This window comes from Numenius arquata, chromosome W, assembly GCF_964106895.1.
Source record: "Numenius arquata chromosome W, bNumArq3.hap1.1, whole genome shotgun sequence".
Lineage (NCBI taxonomy): Eukaryota > Metazoa > Chordata > Aves > Charadriiformes > Scolopacidae > Numenius > Numenius arquata.
In genome coordinates, this window is record NC_133615.1 from 18929970 (window position 1) to 18946781 (window position 16812).

At 41.6% G+C, this 16812-nt stretch overlaps 1 protein-coding gene across 1 annotated transcript in view; it reads left to right on the plus strand.

Moving 5' to 3' along the window:
* Positions 1-1997: 1997 nt before the first annotated feature.
* The window catches only part of LOC141476794 (synaptic vesicle glycoprotein 2C-like), a 32329-nt gene continuing 17514 nt past the window's right edge, over positions 1998-16812 (plus strand). Inside the window, 6 exon segments of the mRNA XM_074165596.1 lie at positions 1998-2041; positions 2132-2258; positions 2260-2297; positions 6136-6210; positions 6212-6264; positions 7093-7296. Of these exon segments, the coding sequence (XP_074021697.1) occupies positions 1998-2041; positions 2132-2258; positions 2260-2297; positions 6136-6210; positions 6212-6264; positions 7093-7296 (541 nt within the window).

Genomic DNA, 16812 nt, shown 5'->3' on the forward strand with positions numbered 1-16812 from the left:
AGCAGGGGTGAATTAATGACACAGTCCACACTGATGGATGAAAAATTGGACATGAGCCGGCAATGTGCACTTGTAGTCCAGAAAGCCAACCATATCCTGGGCTGCATAAAAAGAAGTGTAGTCAGCAGGTTGAGGGAGATGATCCTGCCCCTCTACTCCACTCTCGTGAGACCCCATGTGGAGTACTGCATGCAGCTCTGGGGTCCTCAGTACAAGACAGACATAGACCTGTTAGAATGGGTCCAGAAGAGGGCCACAAAAATGATCAGAGGCCTGGAACACCTCTCCTATGAGGACGGGCTGAGAGAGTTTGGGTTGTTCAGCCTAGAGAAGAGAAGACCTTATCACAGCCTTTCAGTACTTAAAGGGGGCTTATAGGAAAGATGGAGAGAGACTTTTTGCCAAGGCCTGTAGTGACACAAGGGGTAATGTTTTTAAACTGAAAGAGGGTAGGTTTAGATTGGACATTAGTATGAAATTTTTACAATGAGGATGGTGAGACACTGGAGCAGGTTGACCAGAGAAGTTGTGGATGCCCCAACCCTGGAAGTGTTCAAGGTTGTTTTGGATGGGGCTCTGAGCAACCTGATCTAGTTGAAGATGTCCCTGCCCATGGCCAGAGGGGTTGGACTAGATGACCTTTAGAAGTCCCTTCCAACCCAAACCATTCTATGATTCTATGAAAAGAAGCTGGAAAGACACAGAACATGCACAAGCTGGCTATAGCTGTAGATTAACATACTTGTATCAGAAGTACAGCTATGATCTCAGTATTAAAGAGCTGATCTGCTATCTCTGATGCCCTGAAGAAGCAAGCAAATCAAAATCAAAAAGCTTCTATCATTTAACAAAATTGTTCAAAATGTGATTTAAAATAAATGTATTTCCTAATGATTTACAGATTTGGTTGACATTTATGAGATGCTTCAACTACCCAGTGAAAGATAATACAATCAAACTTACAGCTGTATGGTTCACCCTGTCTTTTGGGTAAGAATGGTTGAGATCCTAAACCATTTTTGATAGACTTTGACAGGCAGAAGAATCGTCTGCATGCAAATCTCTGTCACTACTATTGCCTTTTTTGTTTGGAAAGGTTTTATTCAGTATCTTTCCACAAAACATAACATTTATTGGTTAGTCTATTCTTGGTTGCGAGCCTGACTCATCAGGAATACCTGCTTCAGAAAACTGGCATCTTCTTTGGTCAGCACATTTCAACACCTTTTATATAGTCAATCAGCAAACACAGAAGAACTGTGCCTGCCTCAACATTTTTAAAATTTGAGCTTGGTACTCTACCTGCACTAACTTAAAAAGTAGTACATGTTTTAACCAGGGAGGACAGACTTCATTTGTACAGGATTTAGAAGATGCACTGGGTGTTATCACCAATTGTTCCCAAGCCCACCATTGTCATTGCAGACACATGATGCTGTAGTTCACCTGTTTGTATCTAAAGGCAGTTGTGCTGTGCGTATTTATTTTTTTTTTTGCATTTTTAAAATTAATTTAAGTTTAAAGCAGACTCTAGAAAAAGTTTCTTCTTTGTACCTCTCATGGTCTGCAGTCTACGGAAAACTCTGTTTGTTGTGTCTGGGCACTGCAGGGACTCCCTAGTGTCTGGCAGGGCAGGGCCTTGCCTGTCCCACCATCCCAGTCAGGAGCAGGGCAGATGGGGGCACCCAGGCATTAGGCACCTCCCTGTGGATGGTGACAGGCTGAGGCTGGGCCAGGATGTGGGCCTGCAGATTGGTCCAGTTCAGTGGAGCCCATGGCCGGTCAGGGCTGTAGGGAGGTAGAGACCAGCCCTGTTCTGGCATCACTAGGGCAGTGGATGACAGCTCTGGGGGAGCTGACATGGGGTCCTAGGCTGTGGGCATGGTAGGGGAGCCCTGGGGGTGTGCGCAGGGACATCAGAGCTGGAAGTGCTCTCAAGGCCTGGACCCATTGGTTTCATGCAGAAGTGAATTCCACTTTGGATCTGCTCTTTATACATGATACATGGAGACCATGATACCAGGCACAACAGCTCCATCATGTAAGTGGATGAGGGAGCTACTCATCTTCACCTTGCACAGGTTTCCAAACCATTGAGATCTGCAACTGAGTATTTTCTGGTTTTTTACAGATACTATGATTTATCTGTCTGGTTTCCTGATGTCATTAAACATCTGCAGTTAGATGAGTACGCATCCCGAGTGAAATACTTCCGCAATGAGGAGGTTTCTCATTTTGTCTGCAACTTCACACTGGAAAAATCAGATTCACAGCAATGGAGAATACATCAATGACAGGTTTAGAGATTTCCTAATATCCTGACTTGGCTGGAATAAATAAATGCATGTTTTAAAGCATGTCCTAATAATCTAATATTTTTCTTCATTAGCTAATTGTCAGAGTTTAACCCCAGCCATCAACTAAGCACCACACAGCTGCTTACTCACTCTTCCTCCCAGTGGGATGAGGGAAGCGAATCAGAAGAGTAAAAGTGAGAAAACTCGTGGGTTGAGATAAAGACAGTTTGATAAGTAAAGCAAAAGCCATGCACGCAAGCAAAGCAAAACAAGGAATTCATTCACTACTTCCCATTGGCAGGCAGGTATTCAGCCATCTCCAGCAAAGCAGGACTCCATCATGCATAACAGTTACCTGGGAAGACAAACACCATCACTCTGAATGTCCCCCCTTCCTCCAGCTTCTGTTGCTAAGCTTGATGTCATATGGTATGGAATTTGATCAGTTGGGGTCAGCTGTCCCAACTGTGTCCCCTCCCAACTTCTTGCATGCCCCCAGCCTACTCGTTGACAGCGCAGCGTGAGAAGCAGAAAAGGCCTTGACTCTGTGTAAGCACTGCTTAGCAATAACATCCCTGCATTATCAACACTGTTTTCAGCACAAATCCAAAACATAGCCCCATACTAGCTACTATGAAGAAAATTAACTGTATTTCAGCCAAAACCAGCATACTAATAATAGATGGTTTCATTACTTTTTTAATGGGAATTTATTTCTCTTCTCTATTTCTTATGACTTGATCTTGAATGGTGCTCTGGAGCGTGGGGAGAAGTGGACGCATACATGCACTGGTGGTTGCTGTGTGAGGATTCCTCCATGCAAACCCAGCTTCCTTGCCCTCCTGAAAAACAGACTGAAAAGCCAAAGTTCATGATACTTCCTTTCACGGTGGGATTCAAAGATTTTCAGACCCAACACTTGCAGCATATTGTAGGGCACTGGATGTCCTTTCATCTCTGTTGCTGGTTCTTTTCTTGTATTGATGAAATATGCTTCTGTGAAAGTGTTGAGCATTGAGAAGACAGGATTTTACCACAGAAAAATAAAAGCTAAACATTACTGTAAATCAATGAAAAGTAGGAACATCTCTTAAACGGGAAACAATACATCAGCAACACCTTTTGTGTTTTTTAACTGAATCTGTACAAATTAAGGCTCTATCTTTATAGATAACTAGAAAACTGGGGGGGGGGGGGAATTAAACACAGCTGGTTTAGGTATTTGGTTTCTCTTAAGAAATACACAGAACAACCATGTGAATGGTCTCCTGGATGTTATGGTGCTAATTATTACTTCCATAGAAAAATGCATATCTAAGTGAATAAAATGAATTATTTCAGTAATTCAGGACTTTCTTTTTTTTATATAAGAACTCAAGTTTTGATGCAGTTAAAAGTTTATGCATTGCAGACAAAAATGAACAGTTATTTCATTTTTAAACTATCCATATCTTCCCAGTTTTGTTCCTTTCCAGGAGGTAGATATTCTCCTAAAAGCAAAGAACCATTTACTGTCATTAAGCTTTAGTTGTTTTGCACTATCAACTGAGATCTTATCAATTTAAACTGAAAATTCTTGTAAAACACTAGATCTAACACTAATCTCCTCTAAAACACTAGTTTACTCTTTCAAATGTGCAAATTTAATAGGCCTCTGACAGTTATTTGAGATTCACAAAACATTTTCCACAGTAGTATGAACTCTGATATTCTTCCTCCATAAATGTTTCAGTGCTCCACTCACTGCTAATTTCAGCATTTCTTTCATGTTGTTTCTTAACTAGAAGATTCATCAATACTTTTTACTTCATTACATTTCTGTTGGGTTTGAATTCAAATCATTGCAACACCAATTTTTATATAGTCACAAGATATTTCCTGTCCAAAGGTAAAAATTGCATCAGAAAAACGTAGGACATAGTCTGTCATTTCTGTTCCAACTGACTAATCTAATTGCTAAATTATCTTTGTTCTCCTCTGGAATTAAGCTACATTTTAAAATGGAAAGTGCTATATGAGAAATGATAATGAGTTGACACTGAATGTCAGTCTGATTTTAATCAGTCTGTCATAAATGAGAAATGATACAGTAACTAAAACTAATGGGCTGAAAACACCATTTTTCTGACCAATACACAAAGAATTCATTAGCTAATAAGACTTTTCCTGTTATAAACACAATTAGCTTTTGCTTTCCTTTTTCACAAAGATGTGATTCCAACAACTTTATTGGTGAGAGCTTAACTCCTAGTATTTCATAGATAGCATATCTTGTGTGTTCCTATTCCTACTATTATTCTTGTTATAAGAAAAATATTTAGCTAGTCACACCAGGTTTAACTAGAGTAGAGCCAGGTCTGTGTTCAGAAGGCTTTGCCATTTTAACAGTTCTTACTGTCATTATTAACTATTATAATTAACTATTAAAGCACTGCTTTTCAAAGTTCTGCCACTTTGAGTGGTCTGCCAGCAAAACTGCCCCTTTTTCAGTTGCTTTTTCCATACCCTCACGTGAAATAAAAGACATCACAAAAAATAATGATATATTACTACATTTGTCTTTTTTTGTTGTTGTTGTTGGCATAATGTTAGTTGATATGAGTGTACTAGAAAAGACTTACAGCATTGTTTTAGACTAGCAATGTTGAGGTAGAAAATTACTGCTAGTAATACACTTTGTCCTTGACTTTTTCTATGGATGATTTGATTTACAGTCATGGTCAAAGATCTAGGAGTTAAGAGAGTCAGTAGGAAGGAGGATGTTCAGAAATAAGAAAAGCTACTTGTCGGAGTGGGAGACGGACCCGGAGTAACGATGAGTCTCAATATGAGTATGGTCGTTCTCACTTTATTCAAGTTCACACAGAGTATATAAAGACAGACAAGCAGAGCACGCGCTAGCAACAGTTATACAATTGGCTTACAGTCTCTGTTCACGCACCTAGAGCGCTCACACAATTAGTGCAGACCTCTTGTCTACACGCAGCAGATGTTTCTCTATCTCCCGGAGGCAGTACCGCTTATCACTTACTTATCATGTAGCTACTTCTTCATACTTCTGTTTCTCAAGGAGAGTTCACAGCCTCCTCCAGGCTTTCATCCCTATCAAAGACTGGGTTGCTCATTGTAATCAAGTCGTGCCCTTTTTCACTCAGCCATTCCTCCACAGCTACTGACAATGTGTTTGTGCATGTTTTACATACCCAGTAATTGCAATTGCATCCACAAGCACAGGAGTAACAAACACATACTTCCAGTTAGATACCTAGCTGTATAGCCGCCAATGTAATTGTTGCATTTGTGTTAAACCATTTTTAAACACTTGGACCAGTGTGGTTTGGATTTGAGTCTGACACAGTGCACAGTGTGTTCATCTGGAGAAATAAAGGTTCTTTCAAAGATTCTTTCTTTCCAGCTTGTTGGTACCAGCAGGTGCTTGTTTGTTCCAAGAAACCAGGTTTCTAGAACCTGAGCTCCCCATTTCCAACTGCAATGTCAAATTACAAGTAGCATTGATTTTACAAAGCTATTCCATGAATGTCACGACATTGTTTTTCATTGATGATTAAAGGCAAGTAATAACTGAAGTACTATCAAAGAAATTGTATTACTGGTTATGGCCAGCAGCTACATGGAGCTATTTGTCATATTAATGCTTTTTCTGAATGATTGTATTCTAGAATAATCAGCTAATTGTTAATTATATTTCCAGAACGCCTTTAAGGAATCACTGTTTCTGAGGTTGAGATTTTTTAGACCTACGTAGCTGTGTCAGCTTGACTTGTTCCTCTTTCTAACCTATGAAGGTAGACTGACAGAAATTATTTGTATTGAACAGGTTTATTACAATGAAATTTAAATCAGTAACCTTTGAAGAGTCCCTTTTTAAGAATTGTGTGTTTGAAGACATTACTGAACTCATACTTCAGGAACTGTACTTTTGTGAATACCACCTTCTACAACACAGGTATTACAAGAAAAAACCCTGAACACCCATTGTTTAGCTGCATGTTCTCATCTTACTATTTTGAACTGTTTATAATTTCTGGATTTCTAATAGGGCATACAAGAAGCCTTCTTGTAGGAAATAAAAAGCAACAGGCCTCAGTAACGTAATACCAGAAAAGAGAAAGGATCACACTCCATTAGAGGTACCTCATGCCTCATATTGACTCAGATAATAAACATCTCTTTGGTCTTAATAATCTCTAAAGAGATTCAGTCTGGAGAGGAAAATATGTTTACTTCTTTACTGATAGCTTTCATTAGGTGTATTTTTATTTGATCAAAATGGGACTGGTGAAATACATTGTTCTATTGTGCTTTCTGTGCCATGGGGATCTGAGTTCAGGATTCAAACTACCTTATCTATAATCATTCCCAGTCTACTAAGTATTCTACCAAAACCAGAAATGTATATTTTCATATGTTTAAACAGAGGACTCATTTTTTTCAGTTTAATACAATGTTGGTGAAAATAGAATATAGCCAACTAAGCTTGTTGGAAAGATGCGGTATTTATCACTTTCCTGTAACTCCAGCAATCATAATAGCAAGAGTTAAATTTCAGAACAAGCAATGCCCAGCTTGCTTTGCCTGGAAAGTATTCTTAATTCAGGCTTAAAAGATTGACATGAAAAACAGAAAGAAAATTATAAGGACAGATCTCTGAAATGGTATTTGAAGAAAAACAGCCTGAACGGCATGTAGTAACTCATTCATGTTCAAGCTAAAGACAAAGCAGCCTGCTCAGAAATGAAGAGAGGTTTAAATCTTTTTTTTCTTCTTTCTACAGATCTCGACCAATATAAATTTGTTGACAGCAAGTTGATAAATTGCACATTTTTCTACATCAGAACAGGATGCCAGATTTCTTTCAGTGATGACTACAGTGCCTACTGGATCTACTTTGTTAATTTCCTGGGAACTTTAGCAGTGTTACCAGGAAATATTGTGTCTGCTCTCCTGATGGACAGAATTGGACAGTTAACCATGCTAGGTACATGCTTCACTTTAAAACAGGAAACAACACCAACACCTAAAGCACTCCTGATAAAGTAAAATGTTCTCTTTTTAAAGAATTTGGTTCAGTAAGATGCAGAACATTTCTTCTACAGATACTTCTTTTATGTGGTATTCTAAGTGCAGTTTTAAAAAGCCCCTAATTTAGAAACTCTAGGAACAAAAGAGTCTAAACAGTTCTGCTATACCACATTATCAGTCATTGCTCTTCCATGCTGATATTACAAGACTACAATTTAAGCATTACATGATGAGATTTTTGGAGAGTATTCACTGCTCAAGCTCACTTTGCTCAAGCTGAGTGGAAAACAAGATGTATACGGGTGACCCTCAGTTTGTGAAGCAGCTCCTAAGAAGAGTTAGCAGTCCTTTGCCCATTATCTACTTTGCAAAGTAACACAGCTGAAAGATACCTACTGTGGATTATCTGCAATCACAAATCTGTTTTCATTTTACTTAAATAGCTATGTGGTAGTTCATTATGTTCATTTTCTAGGAGAATATTGTAGCGTATTGATTCGGAGAATGAATGGTTAAACGTCGTTAGTGTAGATTTAGTACAGCTTGACAAAGAACAGAGCTCGGAGCCCAGCATTCCAAGATAAGGAACTGGCCTTGTGTATAAGATAGCAGGAACAGCCTGCACGCTAAGGAGGAACCCAATTGTCTGGGTGAAGTGTCCATCTGGTCGGGATCAGTTTCACGGCTTGGGGTCCAGCCAGCTCAGCATTCTAAGCCAAAGGTAAAAGTACATGGTGAAGAAGACTATGAGCCTTCCTCCAGAAGACCCCGGCCCATGACCACCAGGCAACAGTACGCATGCGGCAAGGGGAGGAGACTTATGATAATGAGTTCCTAGAAATAATTAGAATAGTAATGCCTTTTCTTAGAATTAATTATAATAACCCAGCCCATATTAATGAATATGTATGCTTTTAATCATAAATAGACACTTGTTTTACAACCTGGTGTGCAAGTTTGGAGGAGCGATCCCCCTTGCACCCGGTGCCGCAATAAACATGCCTGCGTTATAACTCTTCGGGAGTTGCAGAGTCTGTTTCCGCGCCTCAATTTGGCACCCCAGATGGGACCCTCTCTGTCCAGCTGCGGGACCTGCTGAGGACGGGACTCATCTGGGTGCCCCCGAGATTTCTCGGGAGGACTCCCCCACTCACCCAGATCACCGCGGGGACAGACAAGGACCATCATCGGCAGACCAGGTATGTTATAATTGGGTAAGGGGATACCTGTAAGTCGTGAGGAGACGTCCTACGTGAGGTAAAGAGCATTGGTGCTCACCCCTGGGGTGGTGGGGTTTGAGTCCCCATAAAGTAGTAGCAGGGTGAGTGCTGCACCCTGTGGAATGGTAACCTGGGTCTCCTAGTCTTGGTGACAGGAGTTGCATGCAGCATTGCCATAATCATTGTCATCTGTTGTGTCTGTTGTAAAAATCCGGTACCGTGTGTTATGATCTAATTTATGCTGTTTGGTGTGGACCTGTGGCAAACGGTTAATGGTTTACAATTTACATCTTACGGTTGATTAGTGTTCTAATCTAAACATTCTGTGGTATGAATGAGGAATGTAACGGGCCCCTCTGTGTGAGTGAGTGTCTGCACTGTATGACGTGAGACGCAGCGCGGCTGCGAAGCGAGTGTGGAGTTCTGATCCGCGGTTCCGTATTCTCCACGAGGAGAGCGGCCGGAGACAAATGAAGCATATGACAGACTACAGAACAGTGTTACTTGAACCGTATGTTAGCTTTTGGTGTCCTATACACGGACCTAGGGATTTTTCGTGCAATCCAATCTTTGTTTTCAAGTGCTTCGGTTGTGAACAGGAAGTTTGGGTACAATTTGGAGACGATTTTTGGTGCACTCAGTGCCAGGGGAACTGGTCTGACTGGGATAAAATTGAGTGTTCCGGCGAACTAAAATGGGTAATCTGTGGGAATTTAGGGAGTGTTAAGAATCAGTAGAATTTGTGCAGCAAGGGTGTATCCATAGAGTTGTCTAAATATTGTAGGGGGGGAGTGTAGAAAGGGGAGTTATAAAAAGCCCTTTGGACGGAGCACGGTCTGTCTGTTCTGTAAGCATTATTGTCTGTTCGCGTTAAGTGTTTAAGTTGTCGCAAGTATATAATTTCTTTTGGAGGAATCTTAGTGATTGTTTAGAGTTTAGGTGTATCCGTTGTGGGATAAGCACACCCTTATACGGTTGACCCTGGGTTAGGTTTTGTTATTGTCGAGATAATCAGGTCATATTTCTTGGCTGAAAGATAGGCAGACATCATAGGAAACAGACAAAGTGGTAGAGTATTGAAGAGGAGCCCTTTAGGCTGTATTTTGGCTCATTGGAAGGACATAGGAGGACCACCAGGTGGGAGTGTGGATAAGAAAACCCTAATAAAATATTGTAATCAGTGGTGGCCCCTGTATAAGTTGGATGAGGGGGAGAAGTGGTCCTTTAATGGAACCTTAAGTCACAACACTTTATTACAACTAATGTTGTTCCTAAGGAGAGAGAGGAAATGGGACGAAGTCTCGTATGCGGACATGTTTTTCACCCTTCGAAACCACCTCGAATATCAGAAGGACTGTGGACTAGTGGCTCCACAAGACCCAATGGTGTAATAAGAAAGAAGGAAAAGGAAAGTTGAAGAGATGTTGCAGCAAGTGATATCCGGAGAGAGTTGAGGCTGGCAGAAAGCAGAGAAGCATGGAGAGTGTTAAGATGGAAGGAAAGATAAGTGGGAGTTAGTAGTGGCGCTACAAGAGAGTAAAGGATTTGGAGGTATGGGACCTAAGAGGCCTCTGAGAAGGGACCAATGTGCGTGGTGTGGACAGAAGGGACATTGGAAAAATGAGTGTCCAGAGAGATGGAGAGGGAAGGGAAGGATACAGGCCCAGGCAAAGGGGGACTGATGGGGACCTGGGGAACATACCCTAGTGGATCCACTGGTTACATTAAAGCTAGGAAAAAAAAAACAACGGAGCATAGAGTTTCTAGTTGACACCGGGGCAACGTTTTCAGTCTTAAATCAAGCTTTGACACCTGTAGATGGTGACTTTGTAACGGTAAGGGGAGCTACTGGCCAGAGTGAAAAGGTGTATTTTCTAAAACCTCTTAAATTAAAATTAGGAAAACAATTGGAGATACATAAATTTTTATCAGAAATAAAACTTGAAAAAGGGAAAGTGGAACTTCAAGTGGGAAATGACCAGCTAATCGAAATTTTGAGTTTGGCCCTTGTAAATACTCCTGTTGGCTCGGGAGTGCCTGAGGAAGTTCTGAACCAAGTGTATCTGGAGTTTGGAGGAGTGATCCCCCTTGCACCCCACGCCGCAATAAACATGCCTGCTTTATAACTCTTCAGGAGTTATAGAGTCTGTTTCCGCGCCTCAGTATGAAGAGCACGGACTCAGGTCAGGGCAGCAACCAGAATTATTTATTACAACCAACACTCAGCTTATATAGTCTTTCAGATCACTAAGTCCATCAGTGTTATCTTCTTGCCCAATCGACACCTTCTTGCAACCCCCAACTGCCGGATGGGCGGATTCTTCTCTAATCAGTAGGGTCCTTAGGCGCTGTTCACGGGTTGTCTTTTGTTAGTATTCCTGCTTATTCTATCCCTTGTTCTGGTCTTTGCTTCTTCCACAATCTGTTCAACATCCTGTTAACCCACATCTCCCCCTTTTTTGTTTAATATACAAAATAATGCTTGTGTTAGTATATCAGATAATGATTACATGTGATGCGTGGAAACAAACCCTACAACTCGAATAGAGTTATAAAGCAGGTATGTTTATTGCGGTGCCAGGTGCAAGGGGGATTTCTCCTCCTAACTTGCACACCCTTATGCTGAACCCGTAATTATTTATAATGTAAATCATACATATGCAAACTATGGGATGGAATAATACAATTAGTTCTAAGAATAGGTGGTACTATGTTAATTATTTCCGGGGCCTCATTATAATAAGTCTCCTCCTCCAGGCACATGCGTATTTTCTCCTGGTGGTCTTCTTTGGGGGTCTTCAGGGAGGAAGGCCCTGAGTCTTCCTCACGATGACCTTTTCCCCTTTATCGAGTTGGCTGTTTTTTCTCACAGTCGCTGAATCGGTTCCCACCGATTGTTCTGCTGACAGGGGCCTTCAAGCTTCTTGCTATCTTCCCTTACTAAATCATGATGTTCCTGTTTGCCTACTGAGTGTTCCTTCAAGGCTGGGGCCCACGTCCGCTAATTGAGTAATTCTTTTGTTTCTTCCCTCCCTTCCAAGGTTGAGATATATTTCCCTTGCATGATTAATCCTTCTGTTTTTCCGTTTCAATCCCCCCTTTTCTTTGTCCATTTGTAAATTCTTTTACAAGTGCCTAGAGTATATTTTCCCTCACCATCTGGTTTCTAAAGTACTTCCCTGACTCCACTCTTTCACGGAGCTGATGCTTCTTCCATTGAATTCCCTTCCATGTCCCTTGCATGATTAATCCTTCTGTTTTTCTGTTTCACATGTATATTACATCCTAATGATTACATTGACCCTATACTATTAATGTTAAAACATTGATTTCTATAACTCTCTCATATAACGTGATTAGTTTACTTCCACGCAAATTTTATGCTATGGCTGGTTTCTACATCCACTTCTTTTTCTAGCATCATGCTTTGCAAGGCAAGTACAGTGTGCATTTGAGCATACATGACTTGATTTATGCTTTTGTCAATGATTCGTTGAACACAGGAAAACAAACATGGCAAACATAACATAATCATCAACAGAGCTACCAGGCCGATGACAACAAAACCAGCGATACTTTTGTGAACAGAAAAGATTCATTGCTCCGTCATTTCTGATGGTTGTTCGTGATGCTCGGCTTCTAGATACAGTCGAATGTATCGTGCTGGGATCCACTTGGGACCATTTCCTGTGGAAACACAAGCGTATCCTCGCCCCCAAGTTATCAATGGCATGGGGCCTTCCCATTGTCCGGTGGCCATATCACAAATATGGACCATTGGCCATGTTTTGAACATTGGGGAAGCTCCAAAATGTTGACTTACTCGTGTCATATCACTGTTGTCTCTGTTTAGAAAATTTAAAACAGAAGTGGCTTTCCATAGTCGTTCCTGTGGTGGATCTCCCAGACTCCCCCTTTTTTGTTTAATTAGCAATTGCTTTAGCATTTGATGGGCACTCTCAACAATCGCCTGCCTTGTAGGGGAGTGTGGAATTCCAGTGATGTGGCGAATGCCCCATTCCTGTAAAAAAAGTTGTGTGGTTTTAGACACATACACAGGGCCATTGTCTGTCTTGATGGTTTCTGGTATACCCATAGCAGCGATGGCTGATAGCCAGTGTCGTTGGACATCTCAACTCTTTTCTCCTGTATGTGCAGTGGCAAAGATACAGTTAGAAAAAGTATCAACAGTGACATGTACATACTTTAGGCGGCCAAATTCTCCAAAATGTGTAACATCTGTTTGCCAAATTTGCAGTGGTGAGGTGCCACGTGGGTTAACTCCCAGTTGTGGCAACGGGGCTATAGATTGGCATTCAGGGCATGTCAAGATAATATTACGTGCTTGGTCTGTGGTTAGCTGAAATTGCTTTTGCAGTGCCTTCCTGTTTTGGTGAAAAAAGTTATGTGAGAGCTGTGCTTGTTGAAATAATTGCGGTGTGGCGAGGGCGACTGTGGCTTTATCAGCAGCACAGTTGCCCTCGGCTAGGGGTCCTGGCAGAGAGGTGTGTGACCGTATATGTGTGATATAATAGGGTAATTTACAATAGGAAACATAATGCCATAATTTTTTAAGTTGTGCGAATAACGCTGGGTTGCTGACTTCCTTTAGGAAAGCTCCTTCTATACGCTGAACAATTCCTGTAACATATAAAGAATCAGTTATGATATTGAGATTTACATCAGAAAAGAGCTGAAAAGCATGCGCAACAGCTGCAAGCTCAACAACTTGGGGCAATCCATCGACACATTTTATATCTTGGTTCCAGAGATTGTCGGTGGATCGCCAAAGGACTACTGCCCTGTGTGTTTTCCCAGAACCGTCTGTGAATGCTGTAACTGCATTAGAAAGTGGGGTATGAGAAAGTAAGGTTCGGTTAGTCAGGGGTAATTCTTCTAAGGAATTTAACAGACAATGTTTAGGTAAATGGATTCAAATTTGACCAGTGTAGCCTGCAAGTGCAGTCTGCACACTGAGAGATTCTGCTAACATCCAGTCCAAGTCTTTTTTGTTGGTGGGAATATAAATGAATTCTGGATCACTAGCTTTTAGAGTCTGAAGTTGGTGACAACCTTTCTGAATCAAGCTGGCAAACATTTCTAATCGTGAAGTTACAGTATTTGTAAATGCATGAGGCAAAAAGAGCCACTCTAATATCACAAGTGGGTCTTTTTTTGTTGAATCCCATTGGCTTAGAAGGGCATATGGCTGAAAGGTATTTTGAATGATGACTAAGTACACTGGAAACGTTAAACAAAGACGGTGACTTTGACGCATCTGTAAAGCCTCTATTACTTGCTGTAGACATTGCAGTCCAGTAGGTGTCAGCTGTCTTTTAGAGTTTAGGTCAGGATCGCCCTTTAATAATTGAAACAGGGGGTGTAGGTCTTGTGTGGTGATACCTAGAAAAGGTCTGAGCCAGTTGATGGTTCCTAACAATTTTTGCAGATCATTCAGAGTCTTTATTTGTAACGCCAGCTTCATTGCTTGTGGCTGGATGGTGTGAGTTGTAATTTTCCATCCTAGGTATTTCCAGGGTGGTTCACATTGGACCTTTTCCTCGGCTATCTGCAAGCCTGCTCCTTGGACAGCAAGGCGGACTTGGCAGATGACTGTCTGCAGGTCTTTGTCTTTTTCGGCGGCTAAAAGTATGTCATCCATGTAATGATAAATTATAACATGAGGGTTTGCATTTCGGACAGGTTGCAAAGCATTTGCTACAGTTAGTTGGCAGATAGTCGGGCTGTTTAGCATACCTTGTGGCAACACAGTCCAATGATACCGTCGTGTGGGCTGTTGCCGATTGATAGATGGTACAGAGAACGCAAACCGGGGTGCATCCCTTGGGTGTAGAGGAATAGCAAAAAAACAGTCCTTGAGATCGATGATGGCTATTGGCCAATTTTGAGGCAGCATAGAAGGTGAGGGAAGACCAGGTTGTAGCGCACCCATAGGCTCAATGACTGCATTTATAGCTCGAAGGTCATGTAACAGTTGCCACTTTTCTTTGGTATTACAAATACAGGAGTGTTCCACGGGCTGGTGGTGGGTACAATGTGTCCAGCGGCCAGTTGTTCTTGTACTAAGTCTTGCAAATACAGCAGTTCGTCCTTTTTCAGGGGCCATTGATCTACCCAAACAGAGTTTGTTGATTTCCAATGAAAGGGCCTGCTGCTTGTCAATAGCCCCTTGTTATGGTTTGAGAAAACCCATAACAATCTATTGTCGTTAGACAATTATTCTATCACCCAATGACCCCTCCCCACCCAGAAAGGGGAATCGGGGAACACAAAGAAACACAAGGGTTGAAATATAAATAGATTTAATAGACTAAGACTAAATAACTAACAATAATACTAAAGAACCAGTATTAATCCCAATACTGATATAAGATATACAGGAATTATACTCAGCCAATTCTATCAGTAGGAAGCTGTGCACTCCCAGCAGTGGACAGCAAATATCGGACACTGTGAACGCAATGGCTTCAGGAGGAACAGAAGGCCTCAGGGTTCCTGCACCGGGGCAAGGAATTGTCTGGACCGCCGCCATCAAGGGAGAGAGCGATCTACACAGCAAACTTTTCTAATTTATATTGAATGTGACGTTCATGGTGTGAGAAATGGGTTGTTTTGCTTCAGCGGATTGATATATGTTTGTTAGTGTGTCTGTACTAACAAAGGAGGCTTAGTGATAGTAGAATCTAATCAACTGTACCCAACTAATCCTTAAAATTGTCCGGGGTCTGTCAAGGGATCCTTGTTTACAGAACATTATCTAGGTAAAGAGAAACAGACTGGAATGTGGCATTCAATGCAAGAACGCAGAAGATAGGGGAATATCGATAAGGCCAAAGAAACCAGGCCTGGACGGTAAATCTGCTGAGGGGGCTGTGAAGACTGCTGAGTGGACTAAGGTCATCTAGAGGGCAGCTGATGAAGAGGAGGATATGACCACCTGATGAAGTAAACGACCACCAGAGTGCTTGTAATTACTAACACTGGATAGTAAATGGTAGCAAAGACTGTGAAATAACCTGTAGTGTAATCAACTAATTAAAGGCGTGTTTAGGATAATGATTTCGTAGAGTAGGTGTGTGTATGCCCTATAAGGCAAAAAGGTATGAACTGAACCTGTAATAGGTTAGGCGGTCGGGAAGAATGTGAGCTCCAACTTCTCAACCAATGAGAAGAGACAGAAACTCAGATGGCCGGGATAGGATATAAATACTTCAAAGCTGAAAGATGAGGTGTGCCTCTGCTTTGAGATGCACCCGATTCAGCGCTGTTTCGTATAATAAATTTTTATTTTTTTATCTTTGCTTCGGCGACTTTGTTCTCTATCAAATTCTAATCGTGAGCCGGTGTTTCTCACAATGGTATGAAATAATCCCGTTGGCCAGCCTGGGTCAAATGCCCAGGCCTTTCTCCTCCTTGTCCCTACCCCTGGCAAGGCTCAAAAACACTAACCTTGAATCCCACAGAGCCTGGCTGGCTATAAAGTAAATATTTTCACAAATTCAGACACTAGAGTCTTCTAAAAGTGCAATTTTCCCCAGCATTAGAAGAAAAGTTAGTCCTGTGTCTCTCAACCCAGGACACCCCTAATAAAAATTTGTTTTCAGGAGGATTCTCTACTGGCTTAACAAGTCTCGACCCTATAACGTACAGGGCACAGGGAGGACATAAGGAGCTGTTTGTGCAATCCGACCATCAGGTCCCTTGAAAGTTAATATCTTTGCACTTTGTTTGGGTCTCTGAGGACCTCCTACCCCTACAATAGCAGAGGTGGGATCTCTAAGTGGCCATTCGGGAGGCCAGTCAGATACATTAATGATAGTGACATCTGCTCCTGTGTCCACCAGACCAGAAAAGTGCCGACCGTGGACTTGGCAATGTAACAAAGGCTGTTCTTTGGATACTTGTTTAGACCATAAAACTACAGGCTTTCCAGTGTTCCCAAATCCTCCTTCACGATTCCCTTCCCCAGGGTTGGTCATGGAGAGGAAAGGTACTAATTGTGCAATTCGTTGCCCTTTTGGAACAAAACAAGGCGGAGATGGTGTCCAAGCCATAATTTTGATTTCTCCCGTAAAATCAGCATCAATGACTCCAGGCAAAACAAAAAGTCCCATTTGTATGGTGGAGGAACGCCCTAACAAAAGAGCACTCCTGCCATTTCCAAGAGGTCCCATCACCCCAGTGGGGATGAGAACAACTGCTGTGGTATCTAGTTACTGACTGGGCTGTGG